General features: G+C 44.3%; 5 protein-coding genes across 10 annotated transcripts in view; 2 read left to right on the top strand and 3 right to left on the bottom strand.

Moving 5' to 3' along the window:
- Positions 1 to 20,473, bottom strand: part of LOC138197894 (myosin heavy chain, fast skeletal muscle-like) — a 185,916-nt gene that overhangs the window by 1,259 nt on the left and 164,184 nt on the right. The window contains exons 36-38 of the mRNA XM_069148908.1: positions 407 to 538; positions 277 to 299; positions 79 to 197 (exon numbers count right to left, since the gene is read on the bottom strand). Coding sequence (XP_069005009.1) covers positions 79 to 197; positions 277 to 299; positions 407 to 538 — 274 coding nt within the window. The remainder of the gene's footprint in view (positions 1 to 78; positions 198 to 276; positions 300 to 406; positions 539 to 20,473) is intronic.
- Positions 4,046 to 7,532, bottom strand: vac14 (vac14 homolog (S. cerevisiae)). Its single transcript, XM_069148891.1, has one exon. The coding sequence runs from the start codon at positions 7,313 to 7,315 to the stop codon at positions 4,940 to 4,942; it is 2,376 nt and encodes a 791-aa protein (XP_069004992.1). The 5' UTR covers positions 7,316 to 7,532; the 3' UTR covers positions 4,046 to 4,939.
- LOC138197885 (uncharacterized) lies at positions 7,594 to 10,174 on the top strand. Of its 2 annotated transcripts, XM_069148895.1 has the most exons (4): positions 7,594 to 7,954; positions 8,054 to 8,172; positions 9,095 to 9,200; positions 9,291 to 10,174. In XM_069148895.1, the coding sequence occupies exons 1-4, from the start codon at positions 7,675 to 7,677 to the stop codon at positions 10,172 to 10,174; spliced, it is 1,389 nt and encodes a 462-aa protein (XP_069004996.1). In that variant the 5' UTR covers positions 7,594 to 7,674. The 2 variants fall into 2 exon arrangements, with proteins under 2 accessions (XP_069004996.1, XP_069004994.1); XM_069148893.1 differs by having other exon boundaries at positions 7,594 to 8,172.
- On the bottom strand, positions 10,784 to 16,307 carry LOC138197886 (zinc finger protein 382-like). 3 transcript variants are annotated; one of them, XM_069148896.1, is made up of 6 exons: positions 15,985 to 16,307; positions 15,801 to 15,873; positions 15,583 to 15,685; positions 12,852 to 12,988; positions 12,562 to 12,667; positions 10,784 to 12,471 (listed from the first exon to the last, which is right to left on the bottom strand). In XM_069148896.1, the coding sequence occupies exons 1-6, from the start codon at positions 16,305 to 16,307 to the stop codon at positions 11,861 to 11,863; spliced, it is 1,353 nt and encodes a 450-aa protein (XP_069004997.1). In that variant the 3' UTR covers positions 10,784 to 11,860. The 3 variants fall into 3 exon arrangements, with proteins under 3 accessions (XP_069004997.1, XP_069004999.1, XP_069004998.1); XM_069148898.1 differs by lacking the exons at positions 15,583 to 15,685; positions 15,801 to 15,873; positions 15,985 to 16,307 and adding an exon at positions 13,264 to 14,462; XM_069148897.1 differs by lacking the exons at positions 10,784 to 12,471; positions 12,562 to 12,667; positions 12,852 to 12,988 and adding an exon at positions 14,377 to 15,147.
- Positions 16,264 to 20,452, top strand: pgls (6-phosphogluconolactonase). 3 transcript variants are annotated; one of them, XM_069148899.1, is made up of 6 exons: positions 16,264 to 16,365; positions 17,226 to 17,510; positions 17,609 to 17,716; positions 18,234 to 18,335; positions 19,041 to 19,181; positions 19,571 to 20,452. In XM_069148899.1, the coding sequence occupies exons 1-6, from the start codon at positions 16,264 to 16,266 to the stop codon at positions 19,715 to 19,717; spliced, it is 885 nt and encodes a 294-aa protein (XP_069005000.1). In that variant the 3' UTR covers positions 19,718 to 20,452. The 3 variants fall into 3 exon arrangements, with proteins under 3 accessions (XP_069005000.1, XP_069005002.1, XP_069005001.1); XM_069148901.1 differs by having other exon boundaries at positions 16,283 to 16,361; XM_069148900.1 differs by lacking the exon at positions 16,264 to 16,365 and adding an exon at positions 16,475 to 16,849.

The raw sequence follows: 20,473 nt of genomic DNA, 5'->3' as shown, positions 1-20,473 counted from the left end.
GTAAAAACAAAACGGAAGTCATTTATGAAATAGGAAACGTGTAGCGTAAGACATGACTAATTATGATGAGAAACTCACTGAATTTAACTACACTCTTCATCTTCTCCCACACTTTATATTTCAGAGCGCCCAAGTGCTTGGCCACATCAATCAGAGCACCAGAAATCATTTGTGGATCAACGGAACGTCGCCAGGTCCTGAAAAGATACTTCAGAAGTTAGTTGTTGAAACTTGTGTCTGTAAAGTTCTTTTACAAGTTGTTGTAATGACACTCACCTCCTTATTGTTTCCTTGTAATTCTAAAAACAGAATTGAAGAGGACAAAAATCACCAAATGAATAGCATACGATATGAATGTATAATTCTGCTTAAATTCAACTTGTGCTTTTCTAATTGTCTTATCTACCTTAAGAAATGGGATATCTTTAATTGTCATCTCCTGTTCCATTAATCTGATGGTGTTGGAAAGCGTCGCCACTTCATCGCTCATCTCCTCAATCCTCTGGTTAATCATCACATTCTTCTCATCCTCCTCAGTCTTCAGAGAAGAAAGTCGATCAGCCTCCTGCTTTTTCAGGAAATGGTGAAGGACCTCAAATTCCTCTTTGATCTGTGTTTCAGTATGTTCGGCTTGGTTCTGGAAAAAGATATTACTGATGGTAATCACTGCCTCCACACCTTAACTCTTTCGTCTATGTACAAAGTAACATTTGGCACCGACGGGGATGACAGTACCTTGACATGTTCTGCCATTTCCTCACAGACCATTTTCGCTTTCTTGTACATTTGCAACTTCTCTTTCAAAGGCAAGAGAGCACTCTTCAGTTCCTCCTACAAAGTCAGTGACAGGTCATCAACTCTTAAAAACTAGGTCAGTCTGGCAGGTGGCCGAGCTGTCAGCACAATTTGGGGCTTTCAGCTGCCGCATACTCGTCCATGGCAGCATTCCATGCAAATGCATAGCTGGGCAATACGGCTGCGTGAAATTAAAGCGACAAATTTACGGAAAAGTATCGATAACACAAGCAAAATTTAGCTCATGCAGCTTAGAGTCCCGACAGGGACACAATATAGCAACCGATTGATCCTTTTCAGATCAGTACTAAGTACGTTTTCTTGGTTTCTGGAGAAGGCAAACAGTGGAGGGCAGGTGTGAATGAATGTAGCGTCACAGAAACCTTGTGGGAGTCAAGTTTCAGACCTTTCTGGACCCCAGTAGCAACAGCAAACCAAATATATGAATCTATTATTAGAAATGTTAATGAACTCTGCCAAAAAAAGATATACTGGACAAGTATGTCGGGCTTAGTAAGGAGAAAACTCAAATCTAAACCAATGAAAAACACATTTAAAAAAATTGTACATGCTGGCAAACTGTAAATTAAAATAATGTGCATGTACTATTTAATGTGAATGGCATTTTTAATTTGGAAATTTGCACACTAACTGGTCAAACTTATCAATTATGTTGAGTTTCAAATTGAGGAAATCCTCTTCACATTTTATTTCTAAAGGCTCACCCTTATTGTGATTGACCTTAGATTCTAGTCAGTGAAGACAGTCATGTATTTCACGGTTAAAACAACGTGACCGATATTTCAACAAACTTTAAACCATCAATCATTCCAGCTGCAATTCTTGTTGGGAAATAATGCAACAAGCAGCTCATCTTTAAGATCTGCAGTTCAAATAATGAAAATGTGCCACTTGTGTAAAACGCTGGTGGGACCAGCCTGTGACCTTAATGTGCCTACCTTACAGTCATGAGCACCTTCCCCAATAGGATAGAGCTTGTGGCCGGTGTGTGCAGCTGCTTTCCCACACACACCACATATCGGCTCCAAGTCCTCCACACAGAAGAGTGTGAGCTTTTCTCCGTGCTCTTTACAAGCCTCTGGGTCATTCTGGCTCCTGTCCTCCTTGAAGGATTCACAGGCCTTCTGCAGCACAGTGCTCACCACTATTTGATCCATGGAGGAACGGCGCCAGCACAGAGGGCAGTAGTGTGAATCCCTACAGCCTTGTGTTTCCCAGCTGTCTTTCAAACAGGCTTTGCAGAATCTATGTCTGCAAGTCAGCACCACTGGCTGACTGAGTATGTGTCCACAAATTGGACAGGAGAGGTCTTCCTCACAATGAGCCCGTCTGCTGGCCATCCTTCCTCACAGAGCTTTGATGATGAGGCAGGATCTGAAGCCCCTCCTTCATCTCCCATGAAGGCTGCGTCCTCTTAACCTCAGCAATAAGTGTTAATACCTCAGCTCCCAAAGGCATATCCCATGTTATGTTGTGTAGAGTTGAGCGTGCACGTTGCACGTTCTCAAATAAACACCGCGCCTCAATAAAACTAATTTCACTTCAAGAGATTGTATCTGTGCAGATTTGCGCAAATAACAGAAACAGAAGGGAGTAAGATGATAAAGGGATATCTGCACTCAAGATGGTCTTGTGATTACAGTGATGATCACCTCTAGTAATCTGAGAAGCCTGCAAAAACAACCAGTCACAGGGTAATGAAAGAGTTGACTGAGAAACAATGTCCAAAATAAGACTGTGAGGGTATTAATAGACAGACGTGGTGACCACTGGAACATTTTTTTACCATCAGGTTAAGCTTTGGGCCTCTGACACAACTTCCATATTCAAATATCCCTTCTTGTATAAAACAGAAAACACTGATTTGATTTATTTTTACTGAATAAAAGCAGGTTTTGTACACAGTGTTAAGTTTTTAACAGTAAATTGTTGAATGTAATCCGGTATTTCATTTTGCAATTCTGTTTATGAGAATGAATATTGCAGCAAAATAGGTCAAGAGTGTGTTGGTGGAGAGAAAGCATAGGGAACATGATCCTTCTGTTAGGTCAGTGCAGCTTCAACTATTGCCTATAATTCACTGTATGATCACTCTTGCGTCACACACATGATATGTTAAGAATCCCAGTCTGTCATGTACCAGGAATGAGAGACATTTTTAGTCAGTTTGTAGATTATTGACATTCTGATTACAGATTTTCCAAATCGTCTTGTTCTAATTGTTATCATAATGCAGTATAAAATGTTGGAGAAATACAGACAGATTTTTAATTTTAAGTGTCCACAGCCTTTTAATACACCACAGCCTAAATGCAGTCTGTGTAATAATAGTGAGTGAAAGCTTTGTTGTGAGTTAATCCCCCTCAGCACTCCTTGCCCAAATAAGTAATAGTATTGTTGAAATGCCAAGGTGAAAATGTGATTTGTGTCGGTGCCATTGCCAGGGCAGAAGTTTAAAGCCATTGATAGTAACAGTCGACATACACATACACACGCTTCAGCCGTGCTAGATTAGTAATGGCGCCGCATGCGGACAGTCCACAAATACTCCTTTTAATGTGCATTTATTTGATTTAAAACCATATTGTTGTATTTTTTTTTTTTTATATATATATGGAATATATCATTTTATAATGCAATTTATAGCTGTTATCATATTAGTCATTAGCTTATTCAATTAAAATTAGTTTCTAAATGGCTGAGATCAAATGTATTGGGAAAGGCCATATTTACTGCTTTTCTCTGTGGGTTTATGTTTACATTTGTTTGTGTGTGTGTGTGTGTGTGTGTGTGTGTGTGTGTGTGTGTGTGTGTGTGTGCGCGTGGGCATGAGATAATGAGGAGGCTGAAAGGCGTATTGTTACAGTTCATAGACTCATCCACACCCTGACATGAAATGTTGACCTCCATCTGTGAAACTCAAAGCAGCACTGAAATGCATATTCTCTATTTGCATTTACAGCATGTACTTTGGCTTTGCAACTACATCTAGTGCTGCCGCAAAGAGGGGGCAAACCAGCACATTAGGTTTCCCCTTAGCTTCACATGCATATCATAGGAAGGTTTTCTGATTCAAACCAGGCTAATAACAAGAAATATTATCTTTTACAACCTTTAAAATGTATTTATATGAAGATATGTGATCTTTTAATATTCATATGTTTTAAATAACATAAAAATGATTTTGGCGATTCCGTCTAAAATGATCACTTTTCAAAGAATGTTTTAATCACATGGTCCACTTTATTGATTTTCACAAGGGAATGACAAAAGTGCAAAAAAATAGCAAAAAAATAAAGTAATGCAGGACAGACACTGTACACGAAGATAGATAAAAACATACATATTAGCAGAAGACTTTTTAAGAAAATAAAAGGAATTAAAAGCTGAAGGTGTGTAAGGTCAAAATAAATCTGGTGTAAAAACTTGGGTCTACCCAGAATTTGTGAGTTCAGTCATCAATGGCTTCCAAAGTGTAAAATCTCATCTGAGCTGGGTCTATTTTACACAAAAGATTTACTTATTTTATTTTAATTTTATTAAGGCAACACTGAACACATGCTCTAGTAGTACTGTTCAACAAGATACACTGAAAATACAGTGGTTCACGAGGAAACTAAATGAAACGAGCATGCTAATTTACCTCTGAAATGCATGTCAGTTTCACTTGAAACACTGTGAACATATTATTTAACAGCAAAAAAATCTGCTGACAGAACATAATAGAAACTCAGGTAAAAGCTATATTGACAACTATTCATGAGATGTGAGATTCAATGTACAGTCTACAAATCAATTTACACTTGAAAGAAGTAACTGTTTATTAATTTTATAGAGTGAAGTAAATTAATGTAATAATATATTTTCAGTTTCATTCAATGTGACATTCTACTCATCAGGAAAATTAATTCTAAAACATTTCAGATGTTTTTGACAATGTGTACCCAGTGTTTCTCTGAAAAGAGTTTTAAAAAAAAAATCATAACCATTTAATACTTTTGGCTTATATAACATTTTAGAATCTTCTCCATTACAACGATATCATTATTCCAGTCCTTGACATTTTTCTTTGACTCTCTTCCCACTGTCCTCAATAACAAGAGGTCACTATGGCACAATGTCTTCACACCAGCTTCCTGTCGAGGTGGTCAGAGGCACGTCCAGAGCGCTGGTGTCGGACCTCCAGGTGTTTGCTCTGGACGTGGTCGAAATGCTGGAGCAGCTCGTGGTAATCCATCTGAGTGTTGGAGGCCCGTTTGGAGGCCACTTGCCGTTTCGAGTCCATATATTTGGATTCATCCACGGTCCTCATGAGGTCTGGGTTGGGCACACACCTCAAGCGGTGAGAGAGCAGCTGGAAAGCCTGGCTCTGTGGCAGCAGCATCAGCAGACCATACAGGGCCTTGATCAGGTACGGGTTGTTCTCCACGTCCAGGAGCTGCAGACGCAGGTAGGTAAAAATGGGGCTTTCTACGAGCTGCACCAGCTTGTCGACCTCCATCAGGAAGTCTACCGTCACCTCCAGATTTCCAAACTTCTGGATGAGGTCGTAGGCGTGCTTGTAGTTCTGTGTGAGGAAGCAGAGCGACACAGTGGCCACAGGGTTGTGGCACCAGGAGCGATACAGGCAGCAGAACAAAGCACAGCTCTCCTGAGTGCGCAGGTCTTTCAGCTGGTTGCGCAACTGGAAGAGCTCAGCCGAGGTGAGAAGGATGGTGTTGAGCGTCTGAACCATGGTGGAGGCGAATTTAAGGTCCTCCTCCTTCAGCAAGATGTCAGCCATGGAGTGGAAGATGTTCTCGGCGTGAAGCAACAGACACAACTGTCTGATGATGAAAGCCCCTCTGTTCTCCAGAAGCTTCCTCTCCAGACTGAAACGCTTCAGCAGGTTGATCATAAACTTGTAGAAATAGGAGTTCATACTGGGAGTGGAGGGGGAGGAGTCCAGCGCTTTGGGGCCTGCACTATGCTGCTGGCCTGTCTTTGCGCCCTCCGGCACCTTGAGCTCCAGTTTGTTATCAGTGCTGTCGCAGGAGGAGGTTTGGTCCGTTTGGCCGGCGGGGGACGACGCTATCTCGGCTAAAACCTCCAGATCTTTCAGTATCACTTCATCGGACTCATCAGACAGAGTTTTCAGCAGCATGGGAAACAGGCTGTCTGTGTGGCGGAACATTTTGCGCGGCGTCTTGATGTAGAGGTGATAAAGCCACTTGAGCACAGCGATGCGAGTCATCATGCCAGTGGAGGAGTCGTGGAGGTGGCGGCCCAACACCTGAACAATACCGTCCAGGTCCAGAGTGACCTGATGCCTTTCAGCACTCGCCGGAGTGAAGAAACTGATGTTACTGAAACCAACAGATTCTTGTGATGCATTCAGCATATCGTTGCCGTCCGTGTTGGTTTTGGGCTGGCCGTCTTCCCTGGACGGGGACTCTGTGCTTACACTTTTTTCTTCCTCCTCCTCCTCCTCATCATCCTCAGGAGTCACCAGCTTCATCAGACTGTGATTACAGGCGCTGGCCGCTTCTTTGGTGTTCTTCTTTCTGTCATCGTAGGACAGGCAAGGCAGCACCGCAGTTAGGATGCCAGAGGAGTAGGGGAGCATCACTCTGCCTGCCAGCTGGATGAACTCTCTCATCCACGTCATAGCCGTCAGCTGAATCAGATCGTTTGTGAGTTTGGTCTCATCCGCAACCTGGCAGTGGATGACCAGGATGTTGGCCATCTCAGCAAATTTCACACTGGAGGGCGTCTTCTTAATCTCCTTCAGAAACTCGCCCAGCACCACCTCGCACATCCGGCGGATCTCTTTGCTGTTGTCTCCCAGGATCTGGAAGAGCCCATCGAGGATCTCAGGGAGGTAGTCCAGCAGGTTGATGTCGGGCACAGACTCCAGGACGTGGATCCAAGAAATTATGAACTGCCTGGCGTACTGATTATTGGAGTAGATTCTTTCTCTCAGCAGGGGAACAAATGCCACCAAGTCAAACGTGTTGCTTTCTGTGACTATGTCTTTCAGCAGTCTGTCCAGGAGTTCGGATCCGCTTTTCACATTGGGGTCTGGATCCGCTGCGAGCTTGCTGAGACCATCAAAAAGCATGTTGAAGTGGGGCAGCACAGCTCCCCTGGCCACCTTGACTATATTATAAAGGGCCTCGCAGGCATAGTAGCGCAGACGACTGTCCGAGTCATTAAAACACGTGAGTACAGGCTCTATGAGCTCCTTCAGATACAGACCCGAGTCCTTTCCGAGGGCGATGGAGCAAGCTGCCAGTCCAATGAGACCCCCCTTTCGGCTGTGGGGGTGCTGGGACAGGGCGAACTCAGAGGCCAAAATCTGGATTACATGCCTGATTTGAGTGGAGTTGTTCTGAGCCACAAACTCCCGCACGAGTTTCTCGATTTCCAGAGCAGCTACTTTCCTTTTCTCGTACAGTTTGTCATTCAGAGCTCTGACAACGTTGGGCGTCAGCGGCGAAAAGTCCTTCTCCGTGTTCATTTTCGGAGCTGAGGTGGTCCCGGATCCTGTCGGCTGAAATGTACGAGGACAGGATTTTGAAGTTTGTGGCAATGTATTGGAGAAAAGACGTCGGTTTCATTTAAGAACCAGGAAGCCTTGTACTACAACGCAGCTGACCGGTTACATCCGCCGGAAATACGTCACGTTTACAACATTTATTTGGGTCCCGCTTTGCTGGCGTTATTGTCAGCGGTTGTCAGCGGCAGCGCAAATTACCTTCACTAATGCACGTTTTCATTTCCGCCGCTACTCAAGTTTCTCCAATCTGCGAATAATACTTTTTTTTTTTTTTTTTTTTAATTTTTTTTTTAGGAGTTTCATTAGAGCCGCCGTTAGCGATGGCGAGCCGCCGCCTCTCTTTCCACACACAGCTCTCCTCCGTTATGGAGGCGATGGCGCGGTCTGCCCTCGGTCAGGTCTGCAAGCTGGTGGACGAAGACTCGGCCGAGCTGCGGCTGGAGCTCTCCCGGCTCCTGTTTGCAAACTCCGCCCTGGCGGAGAAAGTAAACAGCCTGGAGTGCGAGATGACTGTCGTCCACAGCGGCGACCCAGAGTTGGTGAAAAGTCGCCGCAGCGTAGGCGTTCAAACGGACCACCACAAAGACGGGGACGCTGATGGTACTCTCGACAGTGAAAGCATTTCAGATAACATGCAACAGGATTTGCATCGTCTCTGCATTCACTGTGTTTCTCGCTTGCTTTTATGTGTGACTTCAGTGTCTGGGCCTCCCACCATAGAGGGGATCTTTGGAAAAGACTGGTGCATGAATTTGTGGAAAGACAGAGACCCATATAGTCTGCAGAGTAACACTGATTCCCCACAGTCCCTTGATAAGGTGAGAGGAAGTTATGGCTATGAGCAATAAACAGCTGTGTTTACAGACGTGAAGTGCAACAGGTAAATAAATAATAGGATACGCAGCAGAATATCCACGCTCATAATGTTGCAATAGAAACCTGCCAATGTGCATAAAACAAACAACGACATCTACACCTGATGCATGTTCTAACTACGACACGTATTTTAAACAAAATAACAATGAATTTATTCAAAAAAATGGTACACTTTGGAAGTGGGTTGCAGCGCTATACCGGTATCACGGTACACAGATGCGTGAAACTTCATGGTTATCACACTCTGTACAATTAATTATTACCAATAGTGAAAATAATGCAACAAACGGAGATTGTCACCTGTGCGTTGCATATCTTCATACCCCTACAATTGCCTGTCAGGACTGAGCAACAGGAGCTACATGCACATTTACTGTAGGGAAAATCAGATGGACTGCATCACCAGTCTTTGCCCACAAAAAAAATATGTGGGATAACTCTAAATATCCCCAAAATGACCTGTGGTTGAAGATGGATAACCATTTTGCAAACAAAGTTGAGCCAAAGTGGCTGCCAAAGAAGGAAATATGTCTTTGTGAATTCCTCCGTGCTGATCAAAGTGTGTCCCCTGAATAACTTTAATCCCAAAAGAAAAAAACATGAACGTTTAAACATCCATCAAAACATTTTACATTCAGTTCTCAGATTTAAGATTGTGTCCAACCATCAGTCCACAACACAAAGATTTTTAATTGACAAGGCGACAACGAGGAGAAAAGCAGTAAATCATCAAATCTGAGAAGGAATGAAAGAATGGTTTACATTGTCTTTGATCAAACAATCAATTATAACGGTTGTTTAATTTGCAGCTGTAGTCAAAACCGATGAAGCGCTGTTGAATGACAGCGTTTGTCTGTTTTGTAGTCTGTAGGGATTCTGTCCGACCAAATTACCGCGACTGAGATCAAAGAGGAGGATTATGCGGAGGACGCTGCCAGTAGCTGCCAGCAGGAAACGCTCAGTACACGAGGTACGGGAGGGAAGAAGAAGAATTGGCATGAGGGAAATACACACTGAACACGTCGCAGCTTTAGATACTTTTTTCACTTTTATTCAACAGAATGCGAAGAAAGCCCGACTGAGGAACCAGAGGAACTGTCATTTGGCTGCTCGGTCGGCGGCAGCACTTGCAGCCTGTCATTCGATGAGGACGGAGAACAGATTGCGTCTGCTGGTGGTGTCGAAGAATCGTCTGTGCAGTTGGTATCCATCAGCGATACAGAGGAGGCCTTCATCAGTCACACCATCCCAATCGAAGAGGATGACGACGACGACGACGACGACGATGTGCAGTTTATTCGAGAAAGTCAGCTCGAGCTAGCAGACGAGCCGAGCCGCGACAATCAGCAAACATTACTGGGAGACGACGGTGAAAGCGTCACTGCTGTGGATAAAGACTCACCGGACGACTTCGATGCGCCTTCTGTAAAGACGGCCAGACATCCAAATAGAGACAAATTTACTTGCCAAATATGTAGCAGGTCCTTTTTTCACAAGGGCACGCTGACACACCACATGAAGTCCCACAGGTTAACCTTCTGCAACATTTGTAAGCAGCATTTCCCTCGCAAGACCAAGTTGAACTCGCACAGCTGTGTGCCGCCATCCCCCTCTCAGACAGTGACTAAGTCATGCGAGCTGTGCGGCAAGACCTTTGCCAACCCGTCGGCTCTGAGGATCCACTACGTCGTCCACACAGGAGAGAAACCTCACAGGTGCAGCTTGTGTGGGAAAAGGTTTACCCAGAAAGGCAACCTGAAGTGTCACCTACGCATCCACACCGGCGAGAGACCGTTCCGCTGCAGTAAATGTGGGAAGACCTTCACACAAAAGGTGAACCTCAACCACCACCTAATGGCGCACATTAATCGTGAGTTTGTAGGGGAAACGCCAATATCGAAGAGTCAGTTGACACCGAGGAGTTTTCAAAAAGTTGACGTCTGAAAGCCGTCGGGTTGTTCTTCAAGAGCAGCGTCTGTACAAAACTCTCGTATTAGTGTCGGGGTAGTTAATGTTATGTTTGTTACTACTTCGGGTCTGCGTAGCGCTCAGTCTCGCATAGCCAGACCGCAGCGCTGCATGGTGGTTTGGCTCATCTGTCACTCTGGTATATCGGAACGACATTGTGGCTTGTTTGTATGTCTTTAAACCAATTGCGGTCATCCTGAGCCACAACTAACCCCAGGATGCAGTTACTGTGGTCTTGCTAAACACGTCAGGGCGTGAGGTGGACGTGAACAGGTGCCACATTTTCAACGGCTCAATCCCCACAAAAAAAAAAACTGAAAAGAACCGAGCAGGCCCGTCTTTTTGCATGCTCTTCATCAAAAACCTGCCTTTTTCCTCATGTAGGTTTCCAGCTCAGAGGTTGTCGTTTACAAGATTTATAAAACGGTAAAACAACGGCAGTGAAGGAAAGGAAAATGCTGCCGATCGCAAGAATCTCAGTCAGACTGTACTGTTCTTGAATAGTCATGAGAGTGGAACAAAAATGTTTTTAATTCAGCACTTAAGTGTTTTATTTGTTGTCCTGTTTCTGCAATAAAACACATGAATGTTCGCTCTGTAGTGTACAATTTATTCCATGAAACTCCTTTTTTTTTTAAAGTATGATTTTTTTTTTTTTTGTCCAATCAAAACGACAGTTGCAGGATTCAGTTTCATCGTCGGGAGTCTTTACATATTCAGCTTGGGGAGTCTTGAGCGAAGCACATCTGCCAGGGCTTCGTAAAGGCATGCAGGTGTGAGCAGAGAGGGGAGGGTCGAGAGGTTTGTTCGTTGGTAAGGGATAATTCACCGTGGTTTGTTCAGGGGAATCATTACAGGCCAAACTTGTGCTTCAAACAGATAGTTATTTGTTTAAACCTATAGACAGTTCATACAAAATAAATGATTTTGTAAAAAATAAACAAATCAATTTTGGTTTTACTGCGTATCGGAAACGCTTTCTGCATTTACGATGCGGCCATAAAAACAGAAACTTATTAACTTATTTAAATATAATATGACTTGACACGTGTCAAACTTTTTTTTTTACAACAATAAGGTTTTCGAAAGGGAGACGGGCCTCCGCGCCGTCCAGAAATGAGGCACGGCGTATGAAAAATTAAGAAACACCGGTGACACCTGGGCGATGAAACAAACAGAGTTGTTTTAATACTACTATGCTGCTCAGAGGTAGTTGTGAAGGTTTATGCTACATGTGTGCCAAACCTGTCTAAAGCAGTTATTTTGGCATTATCTGGAACAGGCCTTTTGTTTCCTGATATATGAGGTATGTGGAACATGTTTACACGTGCATGGATGAAATGAAGTGGAGCAGTTTGGATCAGCAATTGTGTCTCATCTGACCTGTGACAATTTCCTCATTAACATTAAAAATGAATTTTGGCAATAAGCTCCCAACCAATCAGACGATACACTGGAAAAAAACAACAACTAAATATTCTATGTACTATTTTTTTGTGTGGGGGGGGGGGGGGGAGCGGGCTGCTGTAACAATCAGCAGAATTGTTCAGGCCATAAAATTAGCTTTTCTTTTATATAAATTGTAGTATTTCCAACTTGTTTATTCCATCCATGTTTGAGGTTTATTGAGACTTATGAGGGGCACCTCTCGTTCACCCCCCGTCAGTTGAAACACTGGTGGTGATTTAAACCGTACTTGTACGCGTAACATTTCCCGCAATCCACACAGCTGTACGGTTTCTCGCCAGTGTGCGTTCGAAGGTGTATGTTCAGCGAGCTTTTCTGGGAAAAGCTTTTGCCACAGTCGGGGCAGCTGTACGGCTTTTCCCCCGAGTGCACGCGCTGGTGCAGCTTCAGGTAGGTTTTCTGAGCGAACCGCTTCCCGCAGACCGAGCAGCTGAACGGTTTCTCGCCGGAGTGCCGCCGGATGTGGACTTTTAAACTGCTCAAATAGTTGAATATTTTCCCGCAGAATAAACACTGGAACTGTTTCGCTGGCCTCACCAGCTTTGGCTGAGCGGTGACTTCTTTGGTTGCGTTCATGTGGGTGCTGTTGGAGTAGCCCGAGTAGTCCGCGGCGGCTGAAAGAGGATTGGTGTTGTTGACCAGGGCGCTCATCGTCGCGTCCTCTATTAACTTGTCCATAATCGTTGGCTGCGTACGTTGTTGCATTTGACTGTCGGACGTCATGGGGAAGTTGTTTAACTCCCCCGGATGAAGCTGCAGCTCGTCGACAGTTCTCTGAAGCATGTTCTCCTCCTCAAACATCCCAACTGTCAAAGGGGAAGAAATCCAGTTAAAATGATAGAAACCACCAGGATTGTAACATTTCTTTTTCCTGTTCGTTTCTAATCCACACTTACGTTTTCTGTTATCGGCGAGCCTCATCTGCTGACCGATGGGATGATCGTCGTATATCTCCTCCTTGACGAAGACGAGATCAGGTTCTCTCTCCATCATGTCGATTGCCTGCCACAAAGAGGAGGCAAAGGTCTGTAAACGCAGCTCGCCGTGTGACCGAATTGAGGGAGAAAAATGCATTATTTGCCCGTAACGTGCACGTTTTTACGAGGAATTAAACCCTCCGCAAGCCCTCAGTCCGGAGCCCAGCTTCTCAACCTCCAGGCCACGACTTGGGAAGACCGGCACTGACCTGCGCTCCCATGCTCGTCATAGCAGGGGTCTCCAGCGGCTCTCTCCTGTCAGAGGGCAGCTTCTCATCTCTCCACAGGTCCATGCACCAGTCCTTTCCAAAAACCCCGTCTATGGCGGGAACAGGCTGGTGATGTTCTGGAGGGGGAAGCAGACGCACAATTGGGATTTAATACGGATTTTCACCAACATATTTACGTCAAGATTTAAAAAAAATAAATAAAACGAGCAACGTGAACCTCTAGAATTTAGAGGTGGCGGTCGTCTCCACTGAAGCTAACCCAACCCAGCTGTACCAGAACCAGATAGAGTAATGTAGGTCTGGATGACGCCCCTCTCCTCCCCTCTCCTCCCCCGTCCTCCCCTCTCTCCCCCCCCATAGAGAAGTCTAGGAATGCGTCCCGGTTCCAGACCTGCTGGGTTCCGGCGGTTCACACCGCTGTTGACGTGTGCAGGGTAGGTCGGTGCCTCCCTCGCCGCTCTCAGCTGGACCTCCAGAGAGAAACACCGCTTCTTCAGAGCTTCGTTCTCCGTCTTGTGCAGGGAAATCTCGGCGTGAAGGACGGAAGAGCACTCATCAGCCAGGTTGCCTATTTCAACCAGAGCCGCCTTTGTTAGCTTGTCCAGGATGGCGGCTAACTGCGTCCGGAAACACGGGTTTGCGGCGTCACACATCATCTCGACAGGGGAAGCGCTGTATTTGGAAATGTTGGCAAAAGATTTCCTGCGTGGCGCCGTCGTCTCTGTGATCAAATCTCAAATTATGTGAAAGCGCTGTGCTGCAAGGGATTGTGGGAAATCGGTCCACCGCTCGCCTCACCAGTTTACGAGCTTCCGACGGGCACTTGAAGGCAACATAGCACGCCGACTGAAACCTGATTTTAGTGCGAGAGAAAAGTGATTAAAAAAAAATGTTCCATCTATTCATATCAATTAAAGAGATAACTATAAAGACTATTATTGTTGTATATAAATCAGTAAAGGCGTTTCTGTCGTTTCTGTAGCAATATACGTTGTGGTCAACCCCTCCTGCACCGCGTAACAGCCATACAATGGCCACAATACTTGTACAATTTACACACGCATATTATATTACAAAAACTTGTGTCTCTTTGATTTTATTGGGTTATGTTGCTCAGTCTATCCGCATGTTCATGTTCAGTGTAGAGACATGAATGTTTAGTGTCCCCCCCCAGTGGTCACAATAAAGAACTACACTACAGTTCTATTGCCCAAACACAATAAATATCAGCATATTTTGGTATCATAATTCATATTAATAGGTACAAATCATTCACAGTGTCGTTTTTTTTTTCAAGCTTCTAAATGCCTAAAATGGTGTGAACAATAATCTATAAAATAAGAAATAGATTGATTTGTTCAGTCTTCACAAAAAGTTCTGTTTCTCCATACTGTGATCTAATCGTGAATTTGTATACTGTAACGCCATTAAAATTTTGGATCATTTCATACATTTTCTTCATATTTGAGCGCTGGATATGAAGCAGAGGACACACACTCAAATCTGGAGCATAGATTTATTATTTTCCCGCAAAATATTTCAAAATCAAACACCTGGAGAAGTTACCTCTAGTGGTGCTTTGTGCTTTAGGTGTTTCCATTTATGAATGTCCCACTGAACGTTGGCGCACTGGATTCACTTGCATATACGTTCAAAGTGGGATCAAGGTGCACTGCGAGGTGTTTTTTCAGATTACAGTTCTTTGTAAAACCTTTGCCACATTTGATACAAACGAAGGGCTTTTCTCCCGTGTGAGTGCGCTGATGCATATCGAGGGTGCATTTCTGAATGAAGCCCTTTCCACAGATCGGACAGCGATACGGCTTCTCTCCCGTGTGCGTGCGCTGGTGTGTGTACAGGTGCCCTTTTTGCGCGTATCGCTTTCCACACAGCGTGCATCTAAACGGTTTTTCTCCCGTGTGGCTTCTCTGGTGTATTTCAAGCTGACTGAAGCATCTGAAGCTCTTGCCGCATTGCAAGCAGCCGAACCTCTTGGCAGTCGAGTTCCTCAAGTTGTGAAGCTTCATATTCCTGACAACGCTTAGGCTTTGGGAGACCACATTATGAGCCAAGCTTTTTCCAGCCTCTAGGTTTGTGTGTGCAGGTGTAACCTGTGGATTCCAGTGTGTCTCCCTCCTCTGTGGTGCAGCGAGAGTCGACTGGATGTTCGCGGTCACAAAGCTATCAGTGAACAGAGGCGGCTGGTGTTCTGCGGCGGGTTCGGGATGCTGCATCGCGTCTGTACTCTTCTGGATGTCTGTGACTGCTTCCCTTCCTGTAGATAGAAGATGGACGTGCTAAAATTCTGAAAATATTTAGCTTAGGCTATACTTCTCTCTTCAAAAGCACTTTTGAGGTATTTGCTGGGACATTTGCAGACACCTTCTCAAGGAAGGTTGTGGAACTGGCAGTAATGCAAAAGGTCGCAGCGAACAGCTTGCTTGCTGCCTATAGGGCACCTAACTGATCAGGACCGATTGTAAAAGCGTTTTTTCATAATGAAGCGTGGTGTTGCTGAAGTTTCCATCCCGTAAGAAACCATTTCCAGAGCACATATTATGATGAGCATAAGGTGCCTGCGATGCAGCAATTCAACAAAAAATAAAATTACTTCAGGTGAATTCAATGATACAAAAAGGCACTTTCCCAGTTCAAAATTTGCACACGCATTACCGTGCATCAAAACGTATTAACCATGAGCAATACTCACTGTTTTTGCTCGTCTTATCATGCTCAGTGTTTTCAATGTCCATCTCTGACCGCTCTTCTTTTACCACTATCAGTTCAGGCTGCTCTTTCGGTAGGTTTGACAGCTGATGAGAACAGGGGAAAAAGTGTAAACATTGCAAACGCCTCTTTACAAACGCAGGACATAGTACATACAACACAAGGACATTTGTAATAATAGTTCTGCGTAATCAGACTTACTTCTGTTGCGGCATGCGATTCGCTTAAATGCAAACTGCTCATCTCAGGGGAGGAACTTTCCCATGGGCTTTCACTAGCGCGCAACGATCAAACACACCAGCAAAGGTCATTATGAGGATGAAAACCCTGCATCCTACATGGTTTCCTGCACAGAAACGTACGGGAATCAACAAGCACAGCCTACCTTTTTATGACAGGTCTTGTGCTGTCAGACTCCAACGCTGCGTTTTCTGAAGGGTCCCTAACCACGGAGCATGCCGCCGCCGCCGCCGCCGCTACCGCCGCCGCCGCCGCCTCGTGCCTGCCTCCCTGCGCGATATAAAGCAGTTTCTCCATCAGCTGCAGTTTCTCTGTGAGCGAGGCGATTTCGTTGCGCCCCCGTGTTATCTCTATTTTCAGCATCTTCGACTCGATTTCGACCAGTTTGCTTATTTCCATTACAGCTGTTTTGGACAGCGCGTCCATGATGGAGACGAGCTGCGCCTGGAAAGAGAAGACCGTCGACATGTTTCAGGTTTTACTGCGACACGCCGGAGGCAGGCACGCAGACGAGCTGTGGCGGCAAGTACGCTTTTACGGTCACTGTTGAATACCGAACTTGTAATGTGATGTGCTGGAGGAGCTGCGTTCCACCTAAAAGCCTAAAAAGGATCAATCAAAAACTCAGGTGGTTGACACGGATACAGTATTTCCACCTGGTGGCTCGGAGGAAGCACCGCAATCACACGCAAAACTACAATTAGTTGTAATATGAACAAGTATTTCTCTGTTCACATCAGCAGCAATCTATTATGTTAAAAAAAATAATTTTAAAAACCAATATTCCCCGTGTTATGAGTATTGCCCCCTTTTTTTTACTTCGATAAGATAACTTTTGATTTCGCTGGTGCTACTTTGATGGGAACTACACTGACCAGAATGCAGTGCGTCTGGGACAGACACGTGTGATTGGTCGGTGGAAACTCGTTTCAGGAAGTCGTCCGTCTGCGGCTTATATTTGCCGACTGAAAATCCTCATGTCCATCTGCTATTGAGATTCCCACGAACAGGTTTGAAAACTTTGTTATTTGGAAAAGTGTTGCGTAAAAGATTGCGTGTCTGGTTGGCTTTAAGAGGTCCATAAATAAGCGGCATTTCTTCCTCATATTTCTGATAGTCGCTGATGCATTAATCCCGTTGTGGTTACTAGTGTGGTGTCCAGTCCTCATTTTGAACAGATCCCAGTCTAATTACAAAGAGAATCCTGTTAAAGGTTTGACGCAATACCTCGAAAGAGGGTCTTTATCATCAGTAACGCAATAGATTTGAATAGTTATTAGATGACTTAAAGGGAATATTTGCAGACACATCATGATGACTTGCAAAATTGTTTGGTAATTGATTTCCTCATGTGTGTTTCTTCATTATTCTCTTCTGCCTCGTCAGCCCTCCTCACACAGCGCTCTCATGGCTGGAAGAAGAGTCGTGGTCTTCCCCTCTTCGGCGGAGCTCGGTCCGGCCCTGGCCCATCTGGTGACGTCCCGGGCCGAGAAGGCCGTGGCCTCTCATGGCAGGTTCACCCTGGGCCTCTCTGGAGGAAGCCTCGTGGGCATGCTCAGTAAAGAGCTGCTCGACCTGCCACGGCTGGACTGCAGCAAGTGGGTGGTTGGTTTCTGCGACGAGCGACTGGTTCCACCCGATGACCCGGAGAGCACCTACGGGCTGTACAAGGTATCTGTGCGGCAGTGTTTCTTCGCGTGCCTTGTGCTAACACTGATTTATGTCATTTTATTACACCGTAAACGAGATGTCATTTCCTAATTTGACAGACTCAGTTGTTCTCCAAAGTCAACATCCCTGACAGCGGGATCCTAACCATCGACTCCTCGCTGCCGGTGAACGACTGTGCTGAGGATTATACCCGCAAACTGAAAGAGGTGCAGATCGATCTTTGAATTTTTACAGTATTGAAAGCAGGTGATACTAAAAGTATGAGATGACCCTTGTGGTCCTCAGTGCATGCAGTGCTGGTCTCCAGCATCTCCTCAATATATGTGTTGTGTACGTGTGGAACAAAATAGCAAATACATTGTGAGTGTAAGTGTTGTCACGATCTGCAGAACCAAAAAAAGTGTGGGGGAGGGGGGTGAGGGGGGGCAAATGTCGAAAATGTTCTGACTTTAAATTGTCTGATAATACTTTTGGTGTCTGCAATAGGGTCAAATATGTTGCTAGTTTTATCGCAAAACAAAGCTCAAATGATGATGATGATGATGATATGCTTTATGAAGTATGCACAAGCCAACGTCCTCTCATCTCTCGTGGTTTAATTGGACACACCACCAATCTCAGCGGGATACTAGTATATCTGTTGCGTCTGTATGTGTTTTATGTGGTGTTTTTGTCTGTAATAAAGTTCTGAATTGAATTAAATATTGGATCGGTTACTCTCAGGTCTTCCCGGATGACGACTTCCCGGTGTTTGACGTGTTACTGCTCGGCATGGGGCCCGATGGACACACCTGTTCCCTCTTCCCAGACCACCCTCTTCTGGAGGTGAGTGCCGCACTTCAGGGAAAATCTGTCTCTTCTACAAGCGAATCTCTCGGATTCTTTGGAGAAAGAATGAGTGGAGACAGAATTGTGGCTTTGTTGGGGAACAGATGTTTCGTATTTCATTGAAAAGCTCATGACTTTTATATGTCGCAGCATTGTGTATCATTATGATCCTAAAAACATAATTTCATGCTGGGATGTTAAACCATGTTCAACAGCGTTACTGTTTTAGGCACGACTATAAGTTTGTCGCTCAACACTGAATTACAGGGTGCTGCGGATTCTGCAAATGTTTCTGCGAATCACCTCTCAGTTCTAGAAATAAGGACTCTTTCTGAAGAGCGCATTGAAGCACTTTGTTTAATTTATTTCTGACAGGGCTATTATTTAAGGCGGCGTGTTTGGGTCTACTCTTGGATGAGGTTTCCTCTTTTGCTGGTCTTAAAGAACAGTCTGCTTTTCATATGTTTTCCAAGTCACTCCCTTGACTGTATGGATCATTGATGGTTTTAATTTTGGCAAAACCTAAAAAACATTTTTTGGATCTTTACCGTCATCTCTTTACATATGTGTGTGATAATCAGCCTCATGTTACAGTACATACTTGAGCGTTAATTTCAAAGTGTAGTCTTTGGTTATGGTTCTCACGTTGACACTTTTTAGTGATATGACAGATGATTGGGTTTGGGTGTACCCCATATTTAGGAAACCAAGAAGATCGTGGCTCCTATCAGCGACTCTCCCAAACCACCGCCACAGCGCGTAACCATGACCTTTCCAGTGGTGAACTCTGCACGCTGTGTGGCTTTTGTGTCAACGGGAGGTAGCAAAGCACCCGTTTTGAAGGTAACATTTACTTTTATCCAAAGTGCACATTTCAAATTCAAATATGATAACTCTGCTATTTCCTCCACACAATAAATCAGCTTACAGTAGGTTCACATGCAAAACCAATTAAATAAACAAGGTTTGGTGGGTTCAGTCACATGATTTAGTAGTTGCCAAATGGGGTGGGACCAGTAGAAACCGAAGATGTGAAGAAGAAAAAGTATTAATGGAAACACAGATTTACGCTTTGATTCAGTTCCAGATGACTGAAAACAATCAAATAATTCATGAATCGGTGCTTTTATGACCTACTGGCCCAGCAGGAACAGATTATATTACCGAGTTATGTAACAGTGCTGTTGTACTCTAATACAGTTACCTTTTTTTTTTTTTTTTTTTTTGTGCAGGAGGTGCTGGAGGGTAGAGAGGGTCCAGCGTTTCCAGCGGCCCGTGTTGTCCCAACCACAGGAGAGCTGTTCTGGCTTGTTGATGACCCTGCAGCTGCCTCCTTAACTATCCAGGTAGAGAGGGCAGGCTCAGGGGCCAAACTGTAGGGCTGTCTGCCTCGTAAAGGCAGGAGGGCAACACTGTTTAAACCTGAATGGAGAGGCTGCAACTGGAACATAGTGCAGCACATTCCTACTTTAGATGAGATACTGTAGAGAGTTAGGATACTGAGATGAAAAAAAAAAAAAGATAAGGGCACTTTTGTAATGCAGCACTTATTGTGTATTTGATTGTGTGTGTGTGTGTGGTCTGGAAGGGGTTTCAATTTATTCAAGTGTGGTTTAAAGTTAACTTCCACTCAAATTGTGTTTTGCTTTCTGTCCACTGTGTAGAATAATGTTTGACACCAGAAGCTATTCACAATACAGTCGTGGAACAAACACAAGTGTCCCGTGGCAACGAGAAAGTTATACACTGAGAATCAGCTTTTCTACGAAGTGGGAGACATTTTGATGGAAAAATCATCAGACAAATTATTGAAAGCATAAATATGACGTAAGACCCGGCTGAATGGGACCTTTTTAAATATAAAGTATTTTGGCTGTGAAGTGTAGGGAATTTCATAAAAGATTCAGTTTCACCAAACGGATAATTAACCAAGTTACTATGTCAATATGTCTGGTTGCCTTCGCATCCCTTTTGTAAAAGTCACACACCTCACACGCTGAAAATACGCTTTCATTTGGATCTTTTTGTTGCTCATTGACCAGCCAAAACACTTACTTTTATTAGCAATAAAAAAAAATAATAATAATTTTAAAAAATAAAGTAAATTGAGCATTTGCCTCTTGTGTTTACTGTGC

Source organism: Embiotoca jacksoni, unplaced genomic scaffold, assembly GCF_022577435.1.
Source record: "Embiotoca jacksoni isolate LCO1_2020_lvr unplaced genomic scaffold, fEmbJac1.0.p SCAF_15, whole genome shotgun sequence".
NCBI classification, from domain to species: Eukaryota; Metazoa; Chordata; class Actinopteri; family Embiotocidae; genus Embiotoca; species Embiotoca jacksoni.
Note: the sequence above shows the minus strand (reverse complement) of the source record. Positions and strands in the feature narration are given on the sequence as shown.

Bases quoted from the DNA above. Each gene is read 5' to 3' on its own strand.
- vac14 (XM_069148891.1), bottom strand. From the start codon at position 7,315: ATGAACACGGAGAAGGACTTTTCGCCGCTGACGCCCAACGTTGTCAGA.
- LOC138197885 (XM_069148893.1), top strand. From the start codon at position 7,675: ATGGCGAGCCGCCGCCTCTCTTTCCACACACAGCTCTCCTCCGTTATG. The intron at 8,173-9,094 runs GTGAGAGGAAGT...TCTGTTTTGTAG, and splicing joins CCCCACAGTCCCTTGATAAG to TCTGTAGGGATTCTGTCCGA. The intron at 9,201-9,290 runs GTACGGGAGGGA...TTTATTCAACAG, and splicing joins GGAAACGCTCAGTACACGAG to AATGCGAAGAAAGCCCGACT.
- pgls (XM_069148899.1), top strand. From the start codon at position 16,264: ATGATGGAGACGAGCTGCGCCTGGAAAGAGAAGACCGTCGACATGTTT. The intron at 16,366-17,225 runs GTACGCTTTTAC...CTGCCTCGTCAG, and splicing joins CAGACGAGCTGTGGCGGCAA to CCCTCCTCACACAGCGCTCT. The intron at 18,336-19,040 runs GTGAGTGCCGCA...CCCCATATTTAG, and splicing joins CAGACCACCCTCTTCTGGAG to GAAACCAAGAAGATCGTGGC.
- LOC138197886 (XM_069148896.1), bottom strand. From the start codon at position 16,307: ATGTCGACGGTCTTCTCTTTCCAGGCGCAGCTCGTCTCCATCATGGAC. The intron at 15,874-15,984 runs GTAGGCTGTGCT...GTTGCGCGCTAG, and splicing joins ACAAGACCTGTCATAAAAAG to TGAAAGCCCATGGGAAAGTT. The intron at 15,686-15,800 runs GTAAGTCTGATT...TGTTCTCATCAG, and splicing joins AATCGCATGCCGCAACAGAA to CTGTCAAACCTACCGAAAGA.